At 37.0% G+C, this 25,577-nt stretch overlaps 1 protein-coding gene across 1 annotated transcript in view; it reads left to right on the forward strand.

Annotated features, from left to right (window-relative positions):
* The first annotated feature begins 6,666 nt into the window (after window positions 1-6,666).
* LOC126825205 (sulfate transporter) overlaps window positions 6,667-25,577 on the forward strand; it is a 36,859-nt gene continuing 17,948 nt past the window's right edge. Inside the window, exons 1-3 of the mRNA XM_050554762.2 lie at window positions 6,667-6,829; window positions 8,165-8,237; window positions 10,951-11,032. Coding sequence (XP_050410719.1) covers window positions 10,973-11,032 — 60 coding nt within the window. The 5' untranslated portion in view covers window positions 6,667-6,829; window positions 8,165-8,237; window positions 10,951-10,972. The remainder of the gene's footprint in view (window positions 6,830-8,164; window positions 8,238-10,950; window positions 11,033-25,577) is intronic.

The raw sequence follows: 25,577 nt of genomic DNA on the forward strand, positions 1-25,577 counted from the left end.
TTTTGACACTGAAGAGATTTCTCAAATTCATCAAATGATAGTGCTCTTAGGTCATTCTGTTATCTAATTGTATCAGGAAATCAAAAATTTGCCTTCTTTTGCTTTGGTATGAAATGTTTGGAAAATGGGTTTGCGATTGTCAATTTTCAAAATTTTCACGGGGTAGTACCCCCCCCCCCCACACACACACACACCCTCGGACGCTCGCGCGCCTTCGGCGCGTACTTGTGTGAGCCTTGGTCAATAACCTGACAGGTGGGCCTTCGACACACCAGTCCGGCACTAGTCCCTTCATAAGCATTTCTTAACAAACCCCTCCATGTTTTTTTTTTCATTCATTGGCAAGGGACGGATAACATTTGTTAATATGAAATGTGATGGAGCCCCCACAGACGGTTAATCCGGCCTTGCACCCAGTCAACATTAATCTCCACATCCGCCATTCATATGCAGGCTTTCTCAAAGACAACAGAACTATTGAGGTCAGTTTTGTTATTTAGATATGTTTGTTGATCTGTATAAAAGTCGGTTAATCAGCCATCATCCTGGCGGAAAACCGATCTCAGTGTGAAGGTTTTTATGTAGGAAATGTTTTGTTAAGTAGTGACGAACTCATGCTTTTAGTTTTAATGAACCGATCGATATTTCAGTTTTCCGAGTTTATAAATAATCTCACTACACTTGTTTATCAGCAATTATCTTATCTCGTATTATCTTAAAGGTGTATTCCCACCATGTCACAATGAATTCTGTGAAATACAATTACTGCTTATTATTGAGCGACGTTTCAACAAGGCTTCTCTAGTCTTTATCTGATCGAAACGTCACTTAATAATAAGCAGTAATTGTATTCCATAGAATTGTGATCTGTATACTCTAGTTCAATTACTAAATGCCATTGAGACAATTTAAGGTGCATTCGGTGTAAAACACTGTACTCCGAATGAACTGGGGATTTCTGCACCTACTTAAAGGCATACATGCAGTGTGCTATAAGAGAAATTTTGTCCGGGCAGCTATGTTTCTGCCTACTCTTCCTCTATTTACAATTACTATGAAGGGTTCTTTTACGGTTTTCGTCCCATCCGAACGACTGGACACTGTTTTTTTTTTACCATGACAAGTCCTGCACCACTGATAAGGGGAAACCGGGATCGAACCTAGGACCCCATGGTTAGTGAGTCTACGCCTTAAATCACTTGGCCACTATTCAAAATACATGTAGTCGAAAGATATAATCAATTAAACCAACATTCTGAAATTTTACTCCATTTGAGTTGACATCACTCCCTTTAATATCGTCTTTAATAGCAACATGTATGGTCTATTATCGAATCTATAGTTTATTGTCTGCCATATTGGATATTTTAAGACTCGGTTAGGAAGAATTCAGCTAACATCTTTCACCGGTAATGTATGCCTGGTCGAACTTAGCTAATGTTAAGCCTAGCTTGCTTCTTGTCGACACCCCCCCCCCCCCTCCCACTGTCCCTCTCCCACTCACCCCCTCTCACCGACCATGTTAAAACCAATATGCTGTCAGAAATGAAAGAATGAGTCGCATAAATATATGTAGTATATCGTATACCATATGGCGGAACGATGATTCATTTTCCTCCATAATGCCAGCGTGACATCTAACCTATCTTATTCCGTATTTTTATTCAATATATATAGTAGAATAGTAGAGGCTTGCTAAATGATATTAACTCATAAATAAAATTTCACATTCGTCTGTATTTTAATTAAACATTATACATATATAAACAATACTCCATAAAGTCTAGAGGCGATTTTCTTAATTGCAAAGTTTAGAGTTATCTTTAACAGCCTCCATGTAAATGATATGGCAGGTTTATACTATGTAAACATTATTGTAATACTCGATAAAGTCTTGACCCTTTTCTCTTAAGCCTAGTGCACACAGGCGATGTTCTTAATAAATGTGCAATCAATTTTTAATTGAAATTTAGAGTTATCTTTACAGATTCCATGTAAATGATATGGTAAATGATATATCTTCGTTTGCATTTTTCGGTTTATATCTGTTTTTTCACTGTTTGATCCCCAAGAAATCATACTCAAATTGATTATTTAACATAAAAAATAATATCAACGGTAGATAACTCCCAGCTTGGATTCATTCGAATATAAAAAGACCCATACTGAAGGCTTATAGGCCTTACTAACTAGTTGGTAATTCAACGACAGCTTGCACCGTATTGATATTGCAGACACGCATACGTGGCGCTGGTTTGTTTATATCACCTGAAGAGGATAATGAATGCTGCGAAATTGTTCCCGTCTATATAAATACGAGACGGAAATGAACCAAATTTGGAGTGATACCCCTTTTAGAAATTTAACTTTTGACAATACTGTAGTTTGTGGCGTATTCAAAATTCTTCAAACGACGATTAAAGGTTTAATGGAATTCTACTCTTTTCATTAATGCATTTTAAAAACCTTCCTATTTGATAAGTGGGGTTGGATGGCCGAATTGAGTCAACTGGTGCGGTTTCGATTCAACGCTTGTACGTGACAATGAGTAGGGTCGCCTGTCCAACATTTTGGGTTTTCTCGGGGTCTTCTGGTTTCCTGCCACTGCTAAAGACCCCTACGCGCAAGCGAATTAATGAAATAAAATTGAACCATATTATATTAGTCCTGAAATGACCTAGTTTGTGTCGAGTGGACGTTAAATGATTTATAATGTTCATTGTACTATAGTATATAGTCGTTATCAATTAGAAATTGCTAACTCATTTTCATCTAATTACTTGGCATGTGAACATCATGAGTAAAGAGGAAACAACCGGAGTGAAATAGATTTTAACATCAGGTCAAAACATCACTACTTTTTTTTCCGGGACTAACATATGGTTAATTATTGTGTTATGGTCACGTGTGTCAGACAACCACTGCTGTTATCTTCTAAATCCGATTAAAATCACGTGTCAATTACTCTCCATTTTTGTATGTTGTGCTACATTACTATATGACATATTCTCTTTGAAGACAGTGTTATTGTGCGGGTCCCAGTAAAATAATTTCACAATTGTCAAAAATCGAAATGAAATGAAATGGGGTTTAACGTCCTACTCTTCTGCTCCGAATTGGGCTAATGAAGACGACCATACGCCATACAGTGTGCTATGAGGGAAATTGTGCCCGGACAGCGGCACTACGACCTACTCGTATATCGAATTATAATTGTCAAGGGATCTTTTACGTGCACGCCAATGTGTACACGAGACCTCCGTTTTCGTACCATCAGAACGACTAGACAGCTGTCCTTGTCAGGCCCTCCGTCTTGCATCTCGTCCAATGCAGGGATCAAACACCCGACCTACAGACTCGCGAGCCAGCGTCTTACCCACTTAGCCACCGTGACCTCCATCAAAAATCGAAGCACATAATATGGATGTGTATGGATTAAAAGTTAAATCCTGTGTAAGTGATAGATTATGGAAGTATAACGTTGCCAATATTATTTCATTGTTCACGGTGCAAACTGCAAATGTCACTAGTTCAAAATACCTATTTTAGTTTTACAATTTGCAAGTTCCATTGCTTAACAATACCAATGCCACGGTGTTAAAATACAGAATACACTTTTCAATAATACAAAATACAGTTGAATAGTTATTTTGCACATTACACTTCTGCATTCTGCATAATAGACAAATGCATAATAGAACCTTGCAAAGTAGAACATATACCTTATATGGGATGTACGACGTACGTCATTTGCATACGGAAAAAAGTCCGGACTATGACGGAAATTAATGATTCACGCGATAAAGCCATAAGGTCACCTGGATACGAAATGAAGTTAGCACAAATATTCCTAGCGCCAATAAAAACCTAGATATAATTATCACGAAAATAATTGTTACCTTTATATTAGAAAACGACATATTAATGCAAAGTATAATAGACCCCCCCCCCCCCCACACACACACCATGAAAAAAATATATACTATTACCGTAAACATACTAAAATATCGCACACTAGGCTAACTGAGCACGCAGAAAAGGGGTGCGTCCACGCTGCATCAAAACGCACTGAAACCAGCTTTGGTGGCAAAAGGTTTTTTTGTTTCATGGAATCAAGGGATGAATAAACTACTAGAACACAAATTTTCAGAAGCTTCCTAAACTGGCTTTTAGAGAAATATCTCCGTAAACAATACTAAAACCATAGGGGGAATCGAGTTAGTGTAGGCTCATCGCGCACGCAATAACTTATAAAATAGCTTTGGTGGCTCCAAGATCTTTATTTCACCAAATCAACAGATGGATAAGATATGAACAGGGCAATTTTCATTTACATTCTATGTTGGCGTATCGAGTTATACCACCGCAAAGTTCCCAGCACCTGGATTCGAGGCGGGGTTCGCGGGTGCAATAAACAAGGGGTGCGTCCACACTGCACCAAAAAGCACCCCAAACTGACTTTGGTGGCAAAATGTTTTGTATTTCACAGGGATGAATAACTACTAGAATACAAAAATCCAGAAGCCTCCTATGCTGGCTTTTAGAGATATATTACCGTAAACGTACTAAATATGTGAGTGAATCGGGATAGGGTAGGCTCGCTGCGCACACAATAACTTCTAAATTAGCTTTGGTGGCTCCAAGATCTTTATTTCACCAAATCGACAGATGCATAAGGTGTGAACATGCCAAATGTCGTTAACTTTCTATGTTGGCGTATCGAGATATACCACCGCAAAGTACCTAGCACCCGGATTCGAGACGGGGTTCCTGGGTTCAATAAATAACGGGTACGTCCACGCTGGATCAAAAAGCACCCAAACCAGCTTTGGTGGCAAACTGTTTTGTATTTCACAGAGTCAAGGCTTGAATAAACTACTAGAATATAAAAATCCAGAAGGCTCCTATTCTGGCTTTTTGAGATATATTACCGTAAACATACTAAAAATATGGGGGAATCGTGTTAGGGTAGACTCACTGCGCACGCAATAACTTCTAAACTAGTTTTGGTGGCTCCAAGATCTTTATTTCATCAAATCGACAGATGCATAAGGTGTGAACATGCCAAATTTCATTAACTTTCTATGTTCGGGTATCGAGTTATACCACCGAAAAGTTCCCAGCACCAGATTCGAGGCGGGGTTCGTGGGTACAATAAACAAGGGGTACGCCCACGTTTCATCAAAAAGCACCCGAACCAGCTTTGGTGGCAACATGTTTTGTATTTCACAGAGTCAAGGGATGAATAAACTACGAGAATACAAAAATCCAGAAGCCTTCTATGCTGGCTTTTGGAGATATATTATATTACCGTAAACGTACTAAATATGTGGGGAATCGAGTTAGGGTAGGCTCACTGCGTACACACACAAATTTCTTTGGGGGGAGGGGGGGGTGTCTATTACATATTATTATATACTTTGCATTAATATGTCTTAAAATGTTATTTTCTAATATAAAGGTAACAATTATTTTCGTGATAATTATATCTAGGTTTTTATTGGCGCTAGGAATATGTGTGCTAACTTCATTTCGAATCCGAGTGCTGGAATACGGATGAGAGATTCCGCTCGGTTACTATAAGATTCTTTAACCTTACCCAAAAAAAGGGTTTTAGAGACCTGTCAATTAAATAAAATATTCAATTTAATTTTTAACAAGAAATTGATTCACTTGAAATATCTGTTTTTTTTTACCGATGAGAACAAATAAGAATAGTCTCGTTAAGCCAGACTATTATCTTTCAGAATCCTCTAATCGTCGAACTGATTACATTATAGAGCCTGGACGTTGAAGACTAACAAAATCGAGTACTGCCCCCTTCTAATGACCTCAGCCTTATGGCTTTATCGCGTAAATCATTAATTTCCGTCATAGTCCGGATTTTTTTCCGTATGCAAATGACGTACTTCGTACATCCCATATAAGGTATATGTTCTACTATGCAAGGTTCTATTATGCATTTGTCTATTATGCAAAATGCAGAATGCAGAAGTGTAATGTGCAAAATAACTATTATATTGTATTTTGTATTATTGAAAAGTGTATTCTGTATTTCAACACCGTGACATTGGTATTGTTGAGCAATGGAAATTGTAAACTGTAAAACTAAAATACGTATTGTGAACTAGTGACATTTGCAGTTTGCACCGTGAACAATGAAATAATATTGGCAACGTTATTCTTCCATAATAGATTGGCAGATTAGGCTCAAAATGGTAATAAACTTGGCAGTTAGCATTCGAAGAAGAAGAGTGAGCGGAATCGCCACTGTCCGGGCAAAATTCTCAATAGAAATTACCGTAATAGTCTCAAAGTATACACGAGACTCTATATCTCATGTCATCTCGTGCCCTTTCACCATTTATAAAAGTCCATTCGTAATAAATTCATTGAACTTGTTTCTATTCGGAAAACAAGCCATTGAACATATATTATTACACATCCGGCAGTCAGCAATATGTTCCGTTAAAATAAGTGTTAACCATGCTAAAATAACTTTATTCTAAAGATAACAGTATTAATACATGTACATGTACTGAATTAAACAGAGTCGATTGAACATGGACATGTGACCCCTCTGTCTACTTATCAATGTTTATTCATTTTAGATATTGTGCATCTAATTTCATAATAGTCAGTGGTATATAATAGTTTATGGAGAATCTCACAGGAAACAGATGATTATTCAGTATATTTTAGACGCTTGAGAATCTTCATAGCTGGTATATATATATATACTTATAGAATATATGGCAGTTATAGTGAGTTATGAATCCCCTTTATTTAAAGGGTGAATGGTGTTGAAAGGACCAAAGTTAATTTTTAGGTAAGTTACTCATATATCATTGTCTTAGAATGTTGGGTATTGTCAGGTCATGTTGAGACTAACACCTAGTTTTATACTTATACATGCCTCAACACAGGCTTTGCAGGACCCTTTATGTGTTTTTCTTTGGGTGTGGGGTTGGGGGAATGGAGGTAAGCTTTATTAAAAACTCTGTTCATTGCCCCCCAAAAAACGTATTTGTTTTGAAAGTGATAGTTGTTTGATTAATGCAGCTATCCCGGACCTGAAACGCAAATAGGTCTAAAATCAGAATGTCAACAAACAATAAATATTAACTTTTATTGATATCATAAATGCACAATGTAAACATAGTCTGTGAGTATTTGCAATTATAAATAAAGACACGTTAAAAATAAACAAATTTCACGTTGACAAAATAAGTTATAGTTTTAATAAAAAGCTGGGTTATAATAAGTTATTTACACATATTGATCCATGGGAATAATATGAATAAAGTGTGAATAAGGATTTAACACCTTTACCTGTACACTGCTGGTATCACAGCTACTGTGTTATATGTAAACGTAGATATTGTAATGTAAATATTACCCATACAAACTGGCGTGTATAAAAAGAGGACCCGTGTGTCTTTACTGGTTCGCGAATAAATTGTATTGAAAAGCATTATTGATATATAAACAGAGACGGACCTATTTATGGACCCTGCAGCTTGAACTGTTGTGACAGGGCTGTCTTGACAGCATTATAGGCCCCCGGGCAAAGCAATGCACTGGGATCCCTACTTACTATTTATGGCTTAGTATAGGTTATTATTTATTTATTGACAGTCACAATATATATATATATAGATTAGCATGGGGACCCTATGCTCGTGGGCCCCACCGGGAAACTGCCAACCGTGCACATGCGTTAAGTCGGTCTTGTGTTATGGGACTCCTCGCAACCATAGCAACGGTGTCTAGGCAACCACTCCTGATGAACGTCGATAAGAAATTAAGCATCTTTTATTTTTTCTACTAATCAGGAAATATGCCTGAAATTCAATTAATGTAAGTCAGTCGATAATTAAGCAAAGTACCATTTTGTATTAATAAGAGATGTTTAACTCCATTTCATGTTCTAAATATTTTTAAGGGGACGTAATTAGTTTTGTCACTGTATGGACAGCCATAAAAATAGATGTTAAATCTTTGTTAGATCTCCATCAGGACCTTTATTTCACGAATCACTGGTTTTGCGGGTAGTGTAATTTTTTTTTGTACTAAATTTAGGCTTAGAGTACATGTGGACTTATAGGTATTGGTTTTAAAGTCAGTAAATCAGCTAGGCCTATACATATTTTTTTTCTATCAGAAGTATAGCTTTGACTGGTGAGAAGTGGAGCCCAGGAACGTTTCATTCGAAAGGAGACGTATAAAAAAGAAAGGTAGTGTTGACATTTTTTTTTATTTAAAATATAACCGTGGAATGTATAACACGCTTATAAGATGTCAACTCCATTTTGAATATTTTGCGACTAAAAAGTCATTTTTAACAAGTGAAAGGTGAAAGCGGCCACAGTGAGGCCGAAGGGGGTGTTTTCAAGAATAACGTAGTAATAGTATTATTTTATTTATATGTGACAAGAGGTATTTTGCACAGGTAGTGGAATTTCTGTCTACACGTCTACACGTCTTCGAGTTTTAAATGGCAAATGAATTTTTATTGCATCCCGAAGGATTGGTTTCGATATCTCGCCTTGTATGCGACAAGGGGGGGGGGGGGGGCTTACCAACCCCACAGGCAAATCCTTGAAATAAAATTGCACCATATGTTGTTCTCGAATAACCTGGTTTGTATCGAGTGGACGTTAGACACCCCCCCCCCCTCTCTCTCTTAACTCACTAGGCAATATGGCATACATCCACCAAATTTGGTGAAATCGACAGTCCAGTTCCTTTTAACAGGGCTTGACTGTACAGTTCTATTTAAAGGAGCTAAATCGCTAATATTTGGGACCTAAAAATTGACACAAATGGGTCGCAACGCATTTAATAATGTAATATGAATGTATATAAACTGATTTATATTCAATCGTTTCCGTATTTACACTAATTTCAAATCATATGTTCGGCGACATACGCCAGAAGTGTCAATCGAATGGCTATCTCAAGCGTCTGGTTATTCCAGTCTACACCGATAGTATTTATCGCGCATGCTCTCCAGATAAGAATATGGCTTCACCGTTTAACATGACTTGTGGAATAAAATGTCTAGCCTTGTTCTTCGAGTCCCCTATTACAAATGGCACTGAAACGCATTATGGTACACGATTCGTGTATCAATGGTAAAATGTTTATTTTGTCTTAAATATTGGATATCAGATGTCCATCTTTTCAAGATACGATAACATCACCAATGTTGATTTAAATTGACAAATAATTCGTGTTTTCGATGTCGAAGACTTTGGATGATACTGAGTTAGAGACTTAGCTACTTTAATATGACTTGACTGTCCATTTCCATTTAATGTGCCTTGTTCTTCCGCAGATAACTGTTATACAATCACCGGACCGGCTTCTTGCCAAATACTGCATTTAATAGACTAACCAGGAGAAACCGGGTTTGATGGCCGACAAATCTCTTCGGAATTTTCCAACTTTGTTTCCCCTTGTCTGTGGTACAGGCTTTGGGGGTCTGGCGACGAGGTCTGTCTGCGTACTCGTAAACCCTTACAATTGGACTGCGACGATGTGTAGTCTGGTGCAGAAAAGTAGGACGCATTTAATTCCATTTCATTCCGACTGTATCTAATTGTTGCACCACAGTACAACAAAGTCACAGTACAGTCACGTGACATTAGGTAGTTAAGAGTCCCCGGGGCAAATTAAAGAGAGAGAGAGAAATGGGTTTTAACGTCCACTCAACACAAACTAGGTCATTTCGGGACTAACATATGGTTCAATTTTAATTTCATAATTCGCTTGCGCGTAGGGGTCTTTAGCAGTGGGAGGAAACCGGAGGACCCGGAGAAAACCCACGAGGTTGGAGGCAAATTAAAGACGTATTATGTTAGATTTAGATAAAGGGCTGGTCGTTCTTGCTATAATAGGTTAAAATAGATAATGCAAAATGGATATATTGAAAATTTCATTCAAATTACTCGTTTCTAAGTTACATTGTTACGATAATAAACAAAATATCGATTATACATTTTTAAATTAAATCATTAAATGACGATTGTTTTTCAATCCACTGAAAATCGCGACCTCTCGATCGGCCAGAGATTTTATTATGGGCTTGTTATGTGAATAAATATCTTATTAATGATTTATACAACGTTTGAGGCCAAAAGAAGGCCCTGCAATAGGAAGATTTAGCTCTTGCATAATGCATCTTTAATACATGAAAAAACGGTGAATAGGCCCTATTTAGGTTTTACTATTGGAGTGATACCACACTACATTGTATTACAATATTCGCCTCAGTTGAAACTACAGGTAAATATGTTTCTGCGATACAATTTCCGAAAAAAAGTCTATTGCTAAGCTATATGTTAGCTTAAATGAAATGAAATGAAATGGTGTTCAACTGGTCTAATTAAGACGGACATACGCTATATAGTGTGCAATGAGGAAAAGTTTGCCCGGACAGCGACTCTACGGCATATCTGATATTGAATTCCAACTGTCAATGTGTACACGGGAACGACTATACGTTGTCCCTTGCCAAGCTCTCCGTCCTGCACAACTGATCAATGCACAGATTGAACACAGGAGATCCAAGCACTATCGCCTACTCTTATATCGAATTCCAACTGCCAAGGGATCTTTTACGTGCATTCCAATGTATACACGGGACCTCGGTTTTTCGTCTCATCCGATGGACTAGACAGCTGTCCTTGTCAGGCCCTCCGTTCTGCACCACTGACAAGGGGAAACCATGTCGGAAAATCCAGATGAACTTTCTCGGCCAATGCACGTCTTACTCACTTTATATGTTAGCTTAATGTGTTTTGAAAGAAACAAGATGACAATTTACCTATTTAAACATGTTTCATAGACTGCTGTCCCAACCCCCCCCCTCTCCCGTGACAAAGGGGCAGGGGGATGCCCGTGACAACATGTCGTGTTCATGACTTATGTATTTTCTTTTCACAGTACTGAGTTACGGTACATCAAAATGGCAGATTTAGAAGGAATGCGATCTTCTCTGGACAATGACGAACACCAAACTCTATTGGTAAGTATATTTAAAGGGGATCACTATGGGCAATCTAGGCAAAGCGTGTTATCTAGAAATGGTTCCACTACTGGTAACTTTGCCTCAGCCACAGCAGTGGATGGTTCTAAGGATTTCCTTTATGCAGTTTTTGTAAGCATATGACTCCCTTATTTTCAATTAATCTGACCCAAAAATGTACCACACACTGCTTAACATATAATTAACTAATCAACATTGAAATAAACGTAAAACCTTATCGTATAAATGTATTATTTTGAAAAATACGACGTCTACTCGAGATGGGTAACGCCATGACCAGTTGTGTGCATAAACAATGTTGCTTCGAAACTGTAAAACCCATTACCACAAAGAGAAATCTTTCGGTGATTAATTTAATGATTCATACTTCATTATTTGTGATTTATTTCAATACAAATTATGATGATATATATATTCATCAATTAAGTCTCATATTCATGAAATTACATTGAGATTTGCCCTACCTGTAACGAACATGTGTAATGTATATGTAATGTAATTATATATCCCCATTCCAGTCATTAAAGCCTGCAGGCGCACACTATAACGCGACAACTTGAGCGACGACTTTGGAGACAATAATGTTTCGGCAATTTAAGTGAAGTGAGCACACTACACGACGACTGTCACGTACTTCGTCATGTGACACCGTTAATCCAACCATTAAAGCCTGGCGCACACTGCGCGACAACTTAAGCGACGAGTTTGCAGACTAATATCGCCCCAATTTAAGCACACTACACGACGACTTTGGCGATCACAAAAAATACGTGCCTCGTCATGTAACACCTCTAATTGAATGTCTGTTGTGAGCGCGTCGAATACTTCAATTAAAGCTAGCCGCACGTGCACACTACGCGACAGCATAAGCTACTAGTTTGGCGATAAATATCGCCGCAGTTTAAGTGGAGTGAACACACTTGCCAGAATTGCAAACCTAATTTCAGTTAGTCAGTTAAGCCTAATTCAAATTACCCGAGTCACTTATACATCCAACAGGAAAATATTATGTGAACCTCGTTTGTCCGTAGTCACATGAGAATGATTGGTTTAAAAGGTGATTTTATATCCTTGGTTGTCGATTAACTTGTCACCAAGGTGAGCACTTTATACGAGCCGTTGCCGACGAAGCGACAACATGTCAGACATCGGTCGCTAGCGATCGGCAGCGCACACTGGGCGAGTTTTTGATTTTTCGTCGTTAGCGACCGAAATCGACTATGTCGTCGCGTAGTGTCGTCGTTTAAGCGCACACTGTGATAATTTACATGCTGCCCACCCCCCTCCTCCTCGATGCCCACGGAGTGAAATTATCAGAACACTCTTCCTCTATGATTCTTTACGTAAATTACATAATTAAATAATTATCTGTGGATGTAAGTGTTAGTTGAACTAACGCAGAACCTTAGCGTTTGTTTTGAACATGCTCAATACAAACACCGTGACTCGGCGATCATCGGTGACCACAGTACGATACCTGGCGTTTCTACCACGCTTATGGCGACCTTGACGCGCTCTAAAACCAATTTCCATCGCCGTAGCAACGCAGTAGCAACACAGTAAGGACACCACCCCGGTCTGACAGGGGTGTAAGTGCTAGTTTACACCAATAGAACAAGAAACAACTAAAGACGCTAAATTCACCACCATTTGAAGAGTTGAACAAATAGATGTGATAGGTTTAGGCTTTATGTTATTTAAATTTTAATTCAATATTTCTTAATAATGAAAAAGCAATTCAAAAGCAAGTGAACCGAAATATATGTGTGCTTATTCCAGTGTTTTCATAAACACGTCATTACGATCAGCATTACAAATAGGCCAACCAAATAACTATCCTTGCAGTTATAAAAAGAATATTTGAGTGTTTTGTTGTGATCCATATATGCATAATGTTCTGATTTACAATCAGTCCTTTTTTACAACGGAAAGTGAAGACCCTCGCCTTGTTTAACTGCCTGTTAAACTATATTAAACTGAACCCATTCATGTCAAGGATTTCTTTATTGCTGTTGTAAATGGGCTGTAACATGTACCTGTAGTGTTTTCATGTATTTGGCAGGCCATTTTCTGCTTATTCGTTGCAATTTATTAGATATGGAGGCCCGATTTGACCATAGTCCTATTTACACTATGTCCTACTTATCCCGTCTAAATGAAGAGAGAAAACAAGAGATAAAATATACGGTCGAACCGTCTTCATTTGCCCAGTCAGCGCAGAACAGTAGGACGTTGAACCCCATTTTATTTCCCTGTACTTATAGCTAATAGAGCGATATTGACGACAATAATCACGTGATAATGTCGCAAGTTTAATTTGTCGTGTCTTCGTCTTAATACTGTTAAGTACAAACCTATAATAAAGCCTCTAGACCATTGGACGGCCGTCATTTTACGTGGATAAGAACACCTGGGAGATATAAAAACTGGATCATCGACGTTGACAATTGCTACGATAATAAACAGTATACGCCTCATCTTCAAGCACTCATAAATTCGCTCGGAATAAAGTAATTTGATTGAAATTTTCCATAGATCGATATCCATTTTTCGTTATCTTTTTTTAAAAACTATTATAGCAAGAACGGTTAGCTCTTTATATAAATCGTAGATAATACATCTTTAAAGAGCTTCCATCCCCTGCATGTGACAGGTAGTAAGTATCTAAATGTAAAGAACAAGCAAACACACAACGACCATTTATATGGAATACAACTACTGTTCTGTCATTCATATAAAGTGGTGTTTTATAGTTTTCAAGTGTTTTAATGTGCTCAATCGCTAATATAAATGCCACCCAAGTACTACAGTTTGCCCGAAAAGTGGAAGAAAGTGTGTGTGCTTGACTTACAACGCATTCACCCATGCGCGAAATTATTCCTTCGTATTCTAAGTGGTATTTATTGAACAATGCTTTCATTGATGATAAGAAAAAGAATGATATTCTGATAACCGTGTTTATATATATTACATTCTATACTTCTTTACACTTAAACGATTACCATTTGAATAAATAAGACCGTTTAAAAGTAACTACGGAAGAAACGCACTACACACGGGCAACACTCATAACACAAACCTGCGCACAAGACGTACAGACACTGCAAGCGAGAGAGAGAGAGAGAGAGAGAGAGAGCTTAACGTCTACGCGACACAAACTAGGCCATTTCGGGATTAACATATGGTTCAATTTTATTTCAATAATGCGCGTAGGGGTCTTTCGCAGTGGGAGGAAACCGGAAGACCCGGGGAAATCCCACTAGGTTGGACGGGCGACGCTACTCCTTGTAATGTACAACCGGGGAATCGTAATCACACCAGTTGACTCAGTGACAGACCTTATGATACGGCGCGCACGCGCTAACCATTCGGCCATCCAATTCCCCCAACACTGCAAGCAATAAACAACAAAATGAAATGGGTTTTAACATCCTACTCTTCTGGTTCTACTCGGCTAATGAGGATGGCCATACATAATACGTCGCGATGGTCTCCTCTTATTATGAATTCCAACTGACAAGGGTTCTTTTACGTGCCTGTCATTGTGTACACGGGTTTTTCGTCCGATCGAACGTTCTACTCACTGAGCCCCCCCCCCCCCCCCCCCACACACACAATAAACAACAACCATATATATCAAACTAAGTGAATGGATCAGGGGGTCAGCCATAAGGGTGTACTGCGTTGTACAATCTGTAACTTAAATGCATCGTCTTAGACGATAGCTTTTTTATCTACCTACATCTACGAAGGCTTGTTTATTTAGTACGCAAAATGAATTTCAAGGAACCCAAACCGCCTATACTGGGATTCACCTCGTCTCTCGATTAACAAAACTAAAACATGTATTGGTAATGTCCATTATTTGTTTTATAAAACCCATATTGGTTCAAAATTGATTTAATCCGATTAAAATAATAACTTCAGTTTTGGTCAACTAAATTCCCATTTTACTCCATATCTTAAGGCTCAAGAATAGATCTCTGTCCTGAATGGCCGCCATATCAAATAATTAGTATACTGTTTTGTAATGTGGTTCTATTTCGTTTTACATGTTTCAAACACACGAAGTCTAAATAAACCTTTTAATTCCATTAAATGCAAGCAGAATAAAAACCTCTTAAAAGTAAGAGTTTTCGACTAAAATCGTCGATTTAGGACCTAAAATGTCGGTCGACTAGCTTAGTGTCTGTTCTCTAGCGGAGCTAACTGTAAACAGACAGCCTAAGTTTAGTATACTAAATTCCATGTTACTTTTTATTGATTTCACATAGCCATCTTTCATTTCTGTCTCAATTCCTTTAAAGTACAGAAATAGTTTAAAACAAGAGCATAGTGTAATAGTGCAAAGTTCTATTCACCTATGTTCTATGTCATATAAATATTTCTACACTTGTTCATTGTATCAATTTACTCCATTTTCTAATAAATAAAGGGGTATCGTTTTACTCTTAACGACCTTAATATCAACAGGCAAAACATGGCTAAAAATGAAATAAATCTTACTGGGGTTTTAATATACTTATAACGATATTGTATTTTACAAGTCCGTAAAATAAACTGGAAATGCAATGGCCTTTAACGTCCAACTTCTCTACTCCATCCCGACTAATGAAAACAATATGATTTTGCAATTTTGACTCGGTGGGTAGGGCGTTGGCTCGCTAACCTGGAGGTCTCTTGTTCGATCCCTGCGTTGGCCGAGAAAGTTAATCGGGATTTTCCGGCGTGGTTCCTCATTGTTAGTGGTGTAGGACTGAAGGCCTGGTAAGGGACAACGCATAGTCGTTCGGATGGGACGGAAAACCGAGGTCCCGTGAACACATTTTCGTTCAGCTAAAAGAACCTTTGACAGTCGGAATTTGAAATAAAAGTAGGCCAGAGCATAGCACACAGCATGGCGTATGCCAGTCTTCATTAACCAAGTAGGAGCAAAACAGTAGGACATTAAACCACAGTTCATTTCCATTTGCAGAGTATCAAAGGCATGGGTTGGTTTAATGGGGAGTTCTCGTGATAATTTGTTTGTGTGTTTGTGTTTTTGTGTTTACTTGTTGGTGTCCTGTGTTTTAAGGTTTTTAATTTGTGTTTGCTTTGTTATTGTGTGTGCTACGTGCCCATGCATTTTATATTTGAATTGAAAACACCAGTTTGTTTTACCTAAAATGCGCAGCAAAATTACAAATAAAACATTGGTAGTCTTTTGAAATATGATCCTTGGTGTCATTACATTTATGCACTGGGCACGCCAAAGGAGGGGGTAGCTAAAAGTACATACGACCAATTATAACGTGGAATAATTAGCAAGGTTTCTGAAATTTATAATTTAGGGTAAGCAAAATAAATATAATACCTACAACGTTACAGAAATAATAAACCTTGGGCCTGTTTCACGAAATTTTAACTAAGATAAAATCCAAATTTTAGTAATTTGATTGGATAATATTAGATTGATTTTAGTGCTTAGCCAATCAAAATTGAAGTATCTACTAAAATTTGGATTTTGTCTTTAGTTAAGATATTGATAAACAGGGCCTAGACGATTAAAAGACTATAATTATATGTACTGTTTTACCTAAAACACTGTTAGTACAGTCTAACAGGGGAAATTGGGAAAAGATTGATCTGGTTTGTATGAGAAATATTAATATTATTTTGAATGAATACAAATACATGAATCGATAGAAACCACAACTATGTAGGGTGGGTATTAGTGGTCATTCCATATTCTCGACTTGTTGGGTTGTGGAGGCGAAGTCGACAAGTCGACAGAATCAATCGCAACCCGACAAAATAACCCGACAATCGTCGCCTTGAGTTTGTCATGGTCATTATAAGGTCCATGATTTTGTCGACTTATATCGGCTTGTCGTGCCGCGGCTTGTCGCCTCTGTTTTGTTTTGTCAATTCTGAACGACCAGGTGCTGTTCCTAGCCAGTCACCCCGTTCCACATTACTGGCTAAAGGGATTGTGGACCATACGCAGTGCCTCCCTATATACAATACATATTCAAAATAATAATTAACATTACAGATGACTCGAATAAGATCGTAGACTATATATTTGACTATTTTTCTGACACTTTTCTTCGTAAAAAATACCTAAAGGTGTATAGGGAAGGAAAACATCAGTATCCACATTTTGAATATGATATTAGCACAGAGATCTTTGCTAAGGCTGAGACGTTTAAAGATTCCAGCAGGAATGCAAAAGTTATTGAAGTAGAGAGATACACCATATTCGTGAAGCAATGGCCCGAGAAATCCCTCTCGGGCCATTGTTGGATTGGCTTCTGATACTTGAGCTTTTGAGAGAGTGTGTCTATTCTTCCCGTTCAATCAAATCTATCCCAAGTACAACAACATGTCAGTCTTTCGTTTAATCTTGGGTCTTCTCTAAAACTTTGGACATTGATTGAAGGTATTAAAAACGGTGAAAGTATTATTCGTCTCCAAAAAGTATTGTTTACATTGTATCAGTATTGATAGCCTCGTTTGTCACGTAATTATTTTTTCTGCAATATTCTGCTATGCACTGCTTAATTGGGCATAATAAAATATCGTGAGTCATGACGTAACGTTATGTAAACATATTTGGTGCAATTTGGAGCTCTGTTTAAACCGTAATGATATTGATACGCATTTAGCTATTGGTTGTTAATCGGACTATTGACCAGTCATAATTTGGAACAGAAATTTGCTTCCACTACCGTAGTGTTCATTGGGATTAGCTATAATTAAACGAAACACTGCGAGGAGTATGGAAATACACCGTCGGTATTCAGTGCTTTGGAGACCAATAGTTCGAAACCATCTATTGATAAGAAGTACAGAGAGAGAGAGAGAGAGAGAGAGAGAGAGGGCAGGGGGGGGGGGTTAAGTCCACTCGAAACAAACTAGGTCATTTCGGGACTAACAATAACATATGGTTCAATTTTATTTCATTAATTCGCTTGCGCGTAGGGGTCTTTAGAAATGGGTGAAATCGGAGTACCCGGAGGATTAGTCAAAGAAATTGTGATCTAATGTACTTGTGGCCCGATTTGAAAAAATATAAGAATTAGAAATCGGAATCTCATTTGCATTCGAAAACTGCCAACCCGACAATGTATCTAAAATGTTTCTCGATCTGATCCCTTTTTCTAATCCATGTGCCTGAGGCAATGGTTACTATTTTCACAAACAAAGGCATGGATTGGTTTAATGGGGAGTTCTCGTGATAATTTGTTTGTGTTTTTGTGTTTACTTGTTGGTGTCCTGTGTTTTAAGGTTTTTAATTTGTGTTTGCTTTGTTATTGTGTGTGCTACGTGCCCATGCATTTTATATTTGAATTGAAAACACCAGTTTGTTTTACCTAAAATGCGCAGCAAAATTACAAATAAAACATTGGTAGTCTTTTGAAATATGATCCTTGGTGTCATTACATTTATGCACTGGGCACGCCAAAGGAGGGGGTAGCTAAAAGTACATACGACCAATTATAACGTGGAATAATTAGCAAGGTTTCTGAAATTTATAATTTAGGGTAAGCAAAATAAATATAATACCTACACGTTACAGAAATAATAAACCCGGGGCCTGTTTCACGAAATTTTAACTAAGATAAAATCCAAATTTTAGTAATTTGATTGGATAATATTAGATTGATTTTAGTGCTTAGCCAATCAAAATTGAGGTATCTACTAAAATTTGGATTTTGTCTTTAGTTAAGATATTGATCAACAGGGCCTAGACGATTAAAAGACTATAATTATATGTACTGTTTTACCTAAAACACTGTTAGTACAGTCTAACAGGGGAAATTGGGAAAAGATTGATCTGGTTTGTATGAGAAATATTAATATTATTTTGAACGAATACAAATACATGAATCGATAGAAACGACAACTATGTATGGTGGGTGTTAGTGGTCATTCCATATTCTCGACTTGTTGGGTTGTGGAGGCGAAGTCGACAAGTCGACAAAATCAATCGCAACCCGACAAAATAACCCGACAATCGTCGCCTTGAGTTTGTCATGGTCATTATAAGGTCCATGATTTTGTCGAATTATTTCGGCTTGACGTGCCGCGGCTTGTCGCCTCTGTTTTGTTTTGTCAATTCTGAACGACCAGGTGCTGTTCCTAGCCAGTCACCCCGTTCCACATTACTGGCTAAAGGGATTGTGGACCAAACGCAGTGTCTCCCTATATACAATACATATTCAAAATAATAATTAACATTACAGATGACTCGAATAAGATCGTAGACTATATATCTGACTATTTTTCTGACACTTTTCTTCGTAAAAAATAGCTAAAGGTGTATAGGGAAGGAAAACATCAGTATCCACATTTTGAATATGATATTAGCACAGAGATCTTTGCTAAGGCTGAGACGTTTAAAGATTCCAGCAGGAATGCAAAAGTTATTGAAGTAGAGAGATACACCATATTCGTGAAGCAATGGCCCGAGAAATCCCTCTCTGGCCATTGTTGGATTGGCTTCTGATACTTGAGCTTTTGAGAGAGTGTGTCTATTCTTCCCGTTCAATCAAATCTATCCCAAGTACAGCAACATGTCAATCTTTCGTTTAATCTTGGGTCTTCTCTAAAACTTTGGACATTGATTGAAGGTATTAAAAACGGTGAAAGTATTGTTCGTCTCCAAAAAGTATTGTTTACATTGTATCCGTATTGATAGCCTCGTTTGTCACGTAATTATTTTTTCTGCAATATTCTGCTATGCACTGCTTAATTGGGCATAATAAAATCGTGAGTCATGACGTAACGTTATGTAAACATATTTGGTCCAATTTGGAGCTCTGTTTAAACCGTAATGATATTGATACGCATTTAGCTATTGGTTGTTAATCGGACTATTGACCAGTCATAATTTGGAACAGAAATTTGCTTCCACTACCGCAGTGTTCATTGGGAATAGCTATAATTAAACGAAACACTGCGAGGAGTATGAAGATACATCGTCGGTATTCAGTGCTTTGGAGACCAATAGTTCGAAACCATTTATTGATAAGAAGTACACAGAGAGAGAGAGAGAGAGAGAGAGAGAGAGAGAGAGAGAGAGGGGGGGGGGGGGGGTAAGTCCACTCGAAACAAACTAGGTCATGTCGGGACTAACTATAACATATGGTTCAATTTTATTTCAGTAATTCGCTTGCGCGTAGGGGTCTTTAGAAATGGGTGAAATCGGAGTACCCGGAGGATTAGTCAAAGAAATTGTGATCTAATGTACTTGTGGCCCGATTTGAAAAAATATAAGAATTAGAAATCAAAATCTCATTTGCATTCGAAAACTGCCAACCCGACAATGTATCTAAAATGTTTCTCGATCTGATCCCTTTTTCTAATCCATGTGCCTGAGGCAATGGTTACTATTTTCACAAAAAAAGTATTATAAATTTCGTTTATTTGTAGGTCTACAATATCGAAATTGATCAAATTTGTGATGCACTGACGGCCTTTTCAATTTTTTGGCTTTTCTGGCAATCATTGTTTCTTCTTATGAATAGTTTTGTTTTTAACTGATATCTTCTCGAAAACTCATATAACAATCACTCTTCGCATTCGCAGGAATTATCAGTGAGCTGAAAATCGTCCGTGTAGTTGTTACCACTCTTTCCTTTTTACGTCACTTCCGGGATCTCCAAATCATTGCCACGGGTCAATCACAACAAAGAATTCTATGTTAAAGATACATTATGGGAGATTAGATAAAGAGCTGGCAGTTCTCACTATAATGGTTAAAAACTAGATTATGTAAAGGCAATTTGCTGAAAATTTCAGTCAAATTGATCCACTCAGAACCGAGAATTTAGCGATTGAAATTTCGGCCTAGCCTCGATCATCATTACTAAAGTCGGTACTATATTAAAAGAAACATAGTCTCGATTATCCATTTTATGATTAAATCATGAATGAAAGTTTAGCAGCAAATCGGGTCCTATTCCAGTAAATATCGCAGGTTAGATGACATCAAGAGTTGATTATGGTCTGGGTGGGTTAATTAATGTCTAATTAATAATTTAGATAACATTTCAGGCCTAAAGAAAGACCTGCAACAGGCAGATTTAACTCTTGCATAATGTATGTTTAACATATTGTACCACAAAAGTAAAGTTAGTAGACGCCAACACTGTCCTTTAAAGATCTCTATATATTTGTTTTCAATTTTCTTTATAATTTCTTTGTAAAATCTGTGAATGATTTATTTAAAGGATAATATTGGTGCCAGTCATTATCACATATGCGATAGAACTGGTTAAACACGTTCCAAATATTATTTTATCACAGAGATCATTGCTACGATAGATGCGTAATCAATGCTTGAGCAATCGGAAGTGACGAACGCAAAAGGAAAACACGTGTTATCCCTCTATATAACTGACTGGCATCGTTGCATATTTAACGTCCCTTCATAATACTAAATGCTCTCCTTTATAGTGAGTGATACGCCATTAATATTTATTGTTTGCATCTATATAAATTCCTGACATCATTTTAGTGTAGGAGAAACCCAATCGGGGTGAAATTTAACGCTAAAATATGCGATTTGGTTTGAATATTAAGCGTAGGCTATATTCATAATCGTTTTTAGAATTATGCGTCTTTAGTTATTCGACAGCGAACTGAAGTAGGGGTGCTCGGTTAAGAGGACGAAAGCGTTACAACTAAAATAAGTAATTTCATGTTTTGTCATACTCTTCCAAAAAAGTAGGGAATATTGAAATGCAAATACCTATGCAGGTTGCGATATGATAAATAGTCATGGACATTTGACATGAATAACTTACCGCCCCAACAGAACAACTGACCTACACATGCGACACGCAATAGCGCCATACATGTGGGAAGGGTTCATTGTCAAATTTGACACTTCAAAGAAGTGTGGATGAAAACTGCCGCATGCTGGTTTATCTATCCATGTTTACTTTCCTATCGGTTCTTGCACAAGATTTACTGTTTAGCGTATCTTTGCTTTAGTGTGTTATGTTTAATTTGATCGGGAGACGTGTTCGTCGACGTCAACGTCAACCGACAACACTGAAAGAATTGACCGTGGCACTGCAAGGGGAGTGGGTCAGATTGCCCTAAACCGTAATTGGACGATTGATTAGGAGCATGCCATGCCGAATTGCTGAATGTCTGAGGATTGGTGGAGCAATTACTCATTATTAAGACAAAAATCAAAAACGTCCATTTTCACTTTGGACGGTGTATCTCTTTCCGAGTGAAATGGGGCCGTCAGATAAGCCGCCCATATGAACTGTTTATGTTCATGTGACACTGGTTACCTCTAATAAAAACAGCAGTGCATTTCCGCAGTTTTGTATTGTTTCTGAATATCCCCTACTTTTTTTGAAGTGTATATAATATTTTATTAACAACCCTTAGCGGGTAAGTTTAATAATTTTAAGAAATTCTAAACATTTATCAGAAAACTTGGAAATTTAATCAGTTAGTGGTATTTTTGGTTTATTTATGGGTGTTGGTCAAATGGTCTAACGCGTACACTTAAGATCACCAAGTCTGTCATTGAGTGAACTGTGTGTGAGGAGGAGTAGGCTTTTATGTCCCAATCTCGTGGATTTTAAAGACAAAGGAATAATTAGTCTCTATCATCCAGAAAAATATTCTACGAATATTAGTCTGGATGCATTGTCAACATTTGAGAATAATAGGTCATCGGCTAGATTATCCGGTCGTTTACATTATCATAGATAAAGTCTAAGGGAGGTAACTAGTCCTTAAACGAGATGATGACGCCCATGAAATTATTTTAAGAATACCATTTCAAAAAAAAAAATCCATTTGATTATATTGCCAGTTCAATATCCAACACTCTTATTTTTTTATTGTAAAATTTCTCTCTTCATGGGTCATATATAATGTTGTTTTAAATTAATCCTATTTCGTCGTCACGATTCATGTTTGTTTATATTAATGCAAGAATTATGGGATTTATTGTGGGAAGGGGCGCAACTCTTACTTGACTTGGCCAAAGATACTGGATAATCAACCACATTAAAAAACCAAACTCCCGGTTACGCACGGGCAATGGACTTTTCTTCAAATATTGACAACGTTCCCAGAACCTGCGTACTTTGAAGGCTAGGAGGTTCCGGGTGACCGAAACTAAGCAATAATAGCATTTCTAACACCCTGCCCTTCATAGAAAATATAATACAAAAGATACAGCGGGATAAATTAAATAATACATCACAGTAATTTACAATAGAGAGGGGGGGGGAATATACAAAAGATTTATATGCGGGTCATAAAACAAAAAGTTTGAATTTATGCATTACCAAGCATACAATATGTAACACCATGCACATACTTATAATACGGAGATACACAGAATGCATATGATAAGAGATATAGGAGTTATGTCATTGAAAAGAAAAAAAAAACAAAAAAAAAAACAACAAATACTTTAAGATAAGATATTTGAAGTAGATTTAAGGTAAAGAAGTTTTTTCTTGAAACGATTCAAGTTATATAAGGCTTTTAAAAAGGGTGGCAACAAATCCCAGAGTTTGGGTCCTTTGAAGCGTATACTGCTTTTAACTAAATTATTTGGCGTGAGAGTAGTAAGTTTATTGTTAAGAAGATTAATATAAAAAGTTTGATAGTAAGGTAAGAGGTCAAATAAGTAATCATTGTATTGTTTTAGCAGAATTTTATAAATAAATAAGCATTGAGATATGTAGATTTACTATTGTAAGAATTTTCAATTTGTCTAGTCCAGGGTAAGCGCCGAAAGCATGTTTTACATCTATAAAATTAATTTTCAAGCCATTATTTGCTTGAATATTAAGCGAGGGTTATTCACAATCGGTTGTAGAAATCTGCGCCTTTAGTTATTCAACAGTGAAGTGGAGTATGAATGGTCGGCTACGAGGACGTTAGCGTTACACCTTAAATACATTGTCATATAATAGTCTATTAACAACACTTAGCGGGTAAGTTTAATAATTTTAAGAAATTCTAAATATTTATCCGAAAACTTGGAAATTTAATCAGTTAGTGGTATTTTTTGGTTTATTTTTTGTTTATTTATGGGGGTTGGTCAAATGGTCTAACGCGAACACTTAAGATCACAAAGTCTGCCATTGAGTGGACTGTCGTGGTTTCCATCCCAGGCATGTTGGTGACAAGAATTAGGAGAGAGCGAGAGAGAGAGAGATATGGGGTTTAACGTCCACTCGTCACAAACTAGGTCATTTCGGGACTAACACATGATTCAATTTTATTTCAATAATTCGCTTGCACGTAGGGGTCTTTAGCAGTGGGAGGAAACCGGAGGACCCGGAGAAAACCCACGAGGTTGGACAGGCGACCCTACTCCTTGCCACGTACAACCGGGGATTCGAAACCACGCCAGTCGACTCAATGACAGACGTTATGATACAGCGCGCGCACGTTAACCATTCAGCCATCCAACCGGGTCGTCTGCACCAATCTCCTTGATTTTGTACCGGTCCCCGGATTCCCCAAACTGCTAAAGACACATTCGCGACAGTGAAATATTGAAATAAAAATTGTACCATATGGTAGTTCCGAACCGAAATAGACTGATTTTGTCGTGTGGATATTAATTATTTATTTTTTTATTTACATAAGTTCAAATATAGATTATCATGAATTTTTCTAACATGACATATATATATATAGATTTTAGAAATTGAGAAAGTTAGCTTTTTGTATATTTTTTTTCAATCTTACAAGGATCGAGCATTCTTCATAAAAAAATATTTTTAGCTACGGAAGCTCAAAACGAACTATTTCTTTTTTTTTTTTTTGATTTCCGATTTGTATTTTTAATTTTGAAAAATAATTTCTATTTTTAATTTTGGATTTTGTAAATTAATTTTTATTTTTTATTTTCAATTACCAGTATTGTAAGATTATTGTAAGACAAAACCAACATCAACACCCCATCCCCACCCTTATCACTATTCTTTATCATTATATATACGAATAATCCTTATAAGACATATAAAGGCAGATTTCACAAATTAAAAACACTTATATGGATACTACTTCTGAATTTATTAACATGCTACGTTTCGATACACATACAGATATCGTTATCAAGCAATGTATTGAAACGTAGCATGTTAATAAATTCAGAAGTAGTATCCATATAAGTATTTTTAATATATACAGTATACGAATCTACTATTGAAATAAAATGAAATGGGGTTTAACGTCCTATATTTGTTTAGCTCCATCTCCACTTTCAGAAATTGTCTAATCCAACCAAATGATTAGTCCTTAGATTTTATCTCTTGTTTTCTCTCTTAATTTGGATTGAACGGTATAGACAAATAAGGGATCGTTTGTATTATTTGATTGATCTAAAGATTGTGTTAAAAATTTATATGTTTACTGTTTTCTGTTATTGCAAGTTTAATTATAACGCACAGTGTATTAATACTTTATTCACAAGCACAATCTATTCGCAAATATGACTTTATTTTATAATATAATATTGGAACCGCGAAAACAAGTAGGTTAC

The sequence above is a fragment of the Patella vulgata genome, chromosome 6 (genome assembly GCF_932274485.2).
Source record: "Patella vulgata chromosome 6, xgPatVulg1.2, whole genome shotgun sequence".
NCBI classification, from domain to species: Eukaryota; Metazoa; Mollusca; class Gastropoda; family Patellidae; genus Patella; species Patella vulgata.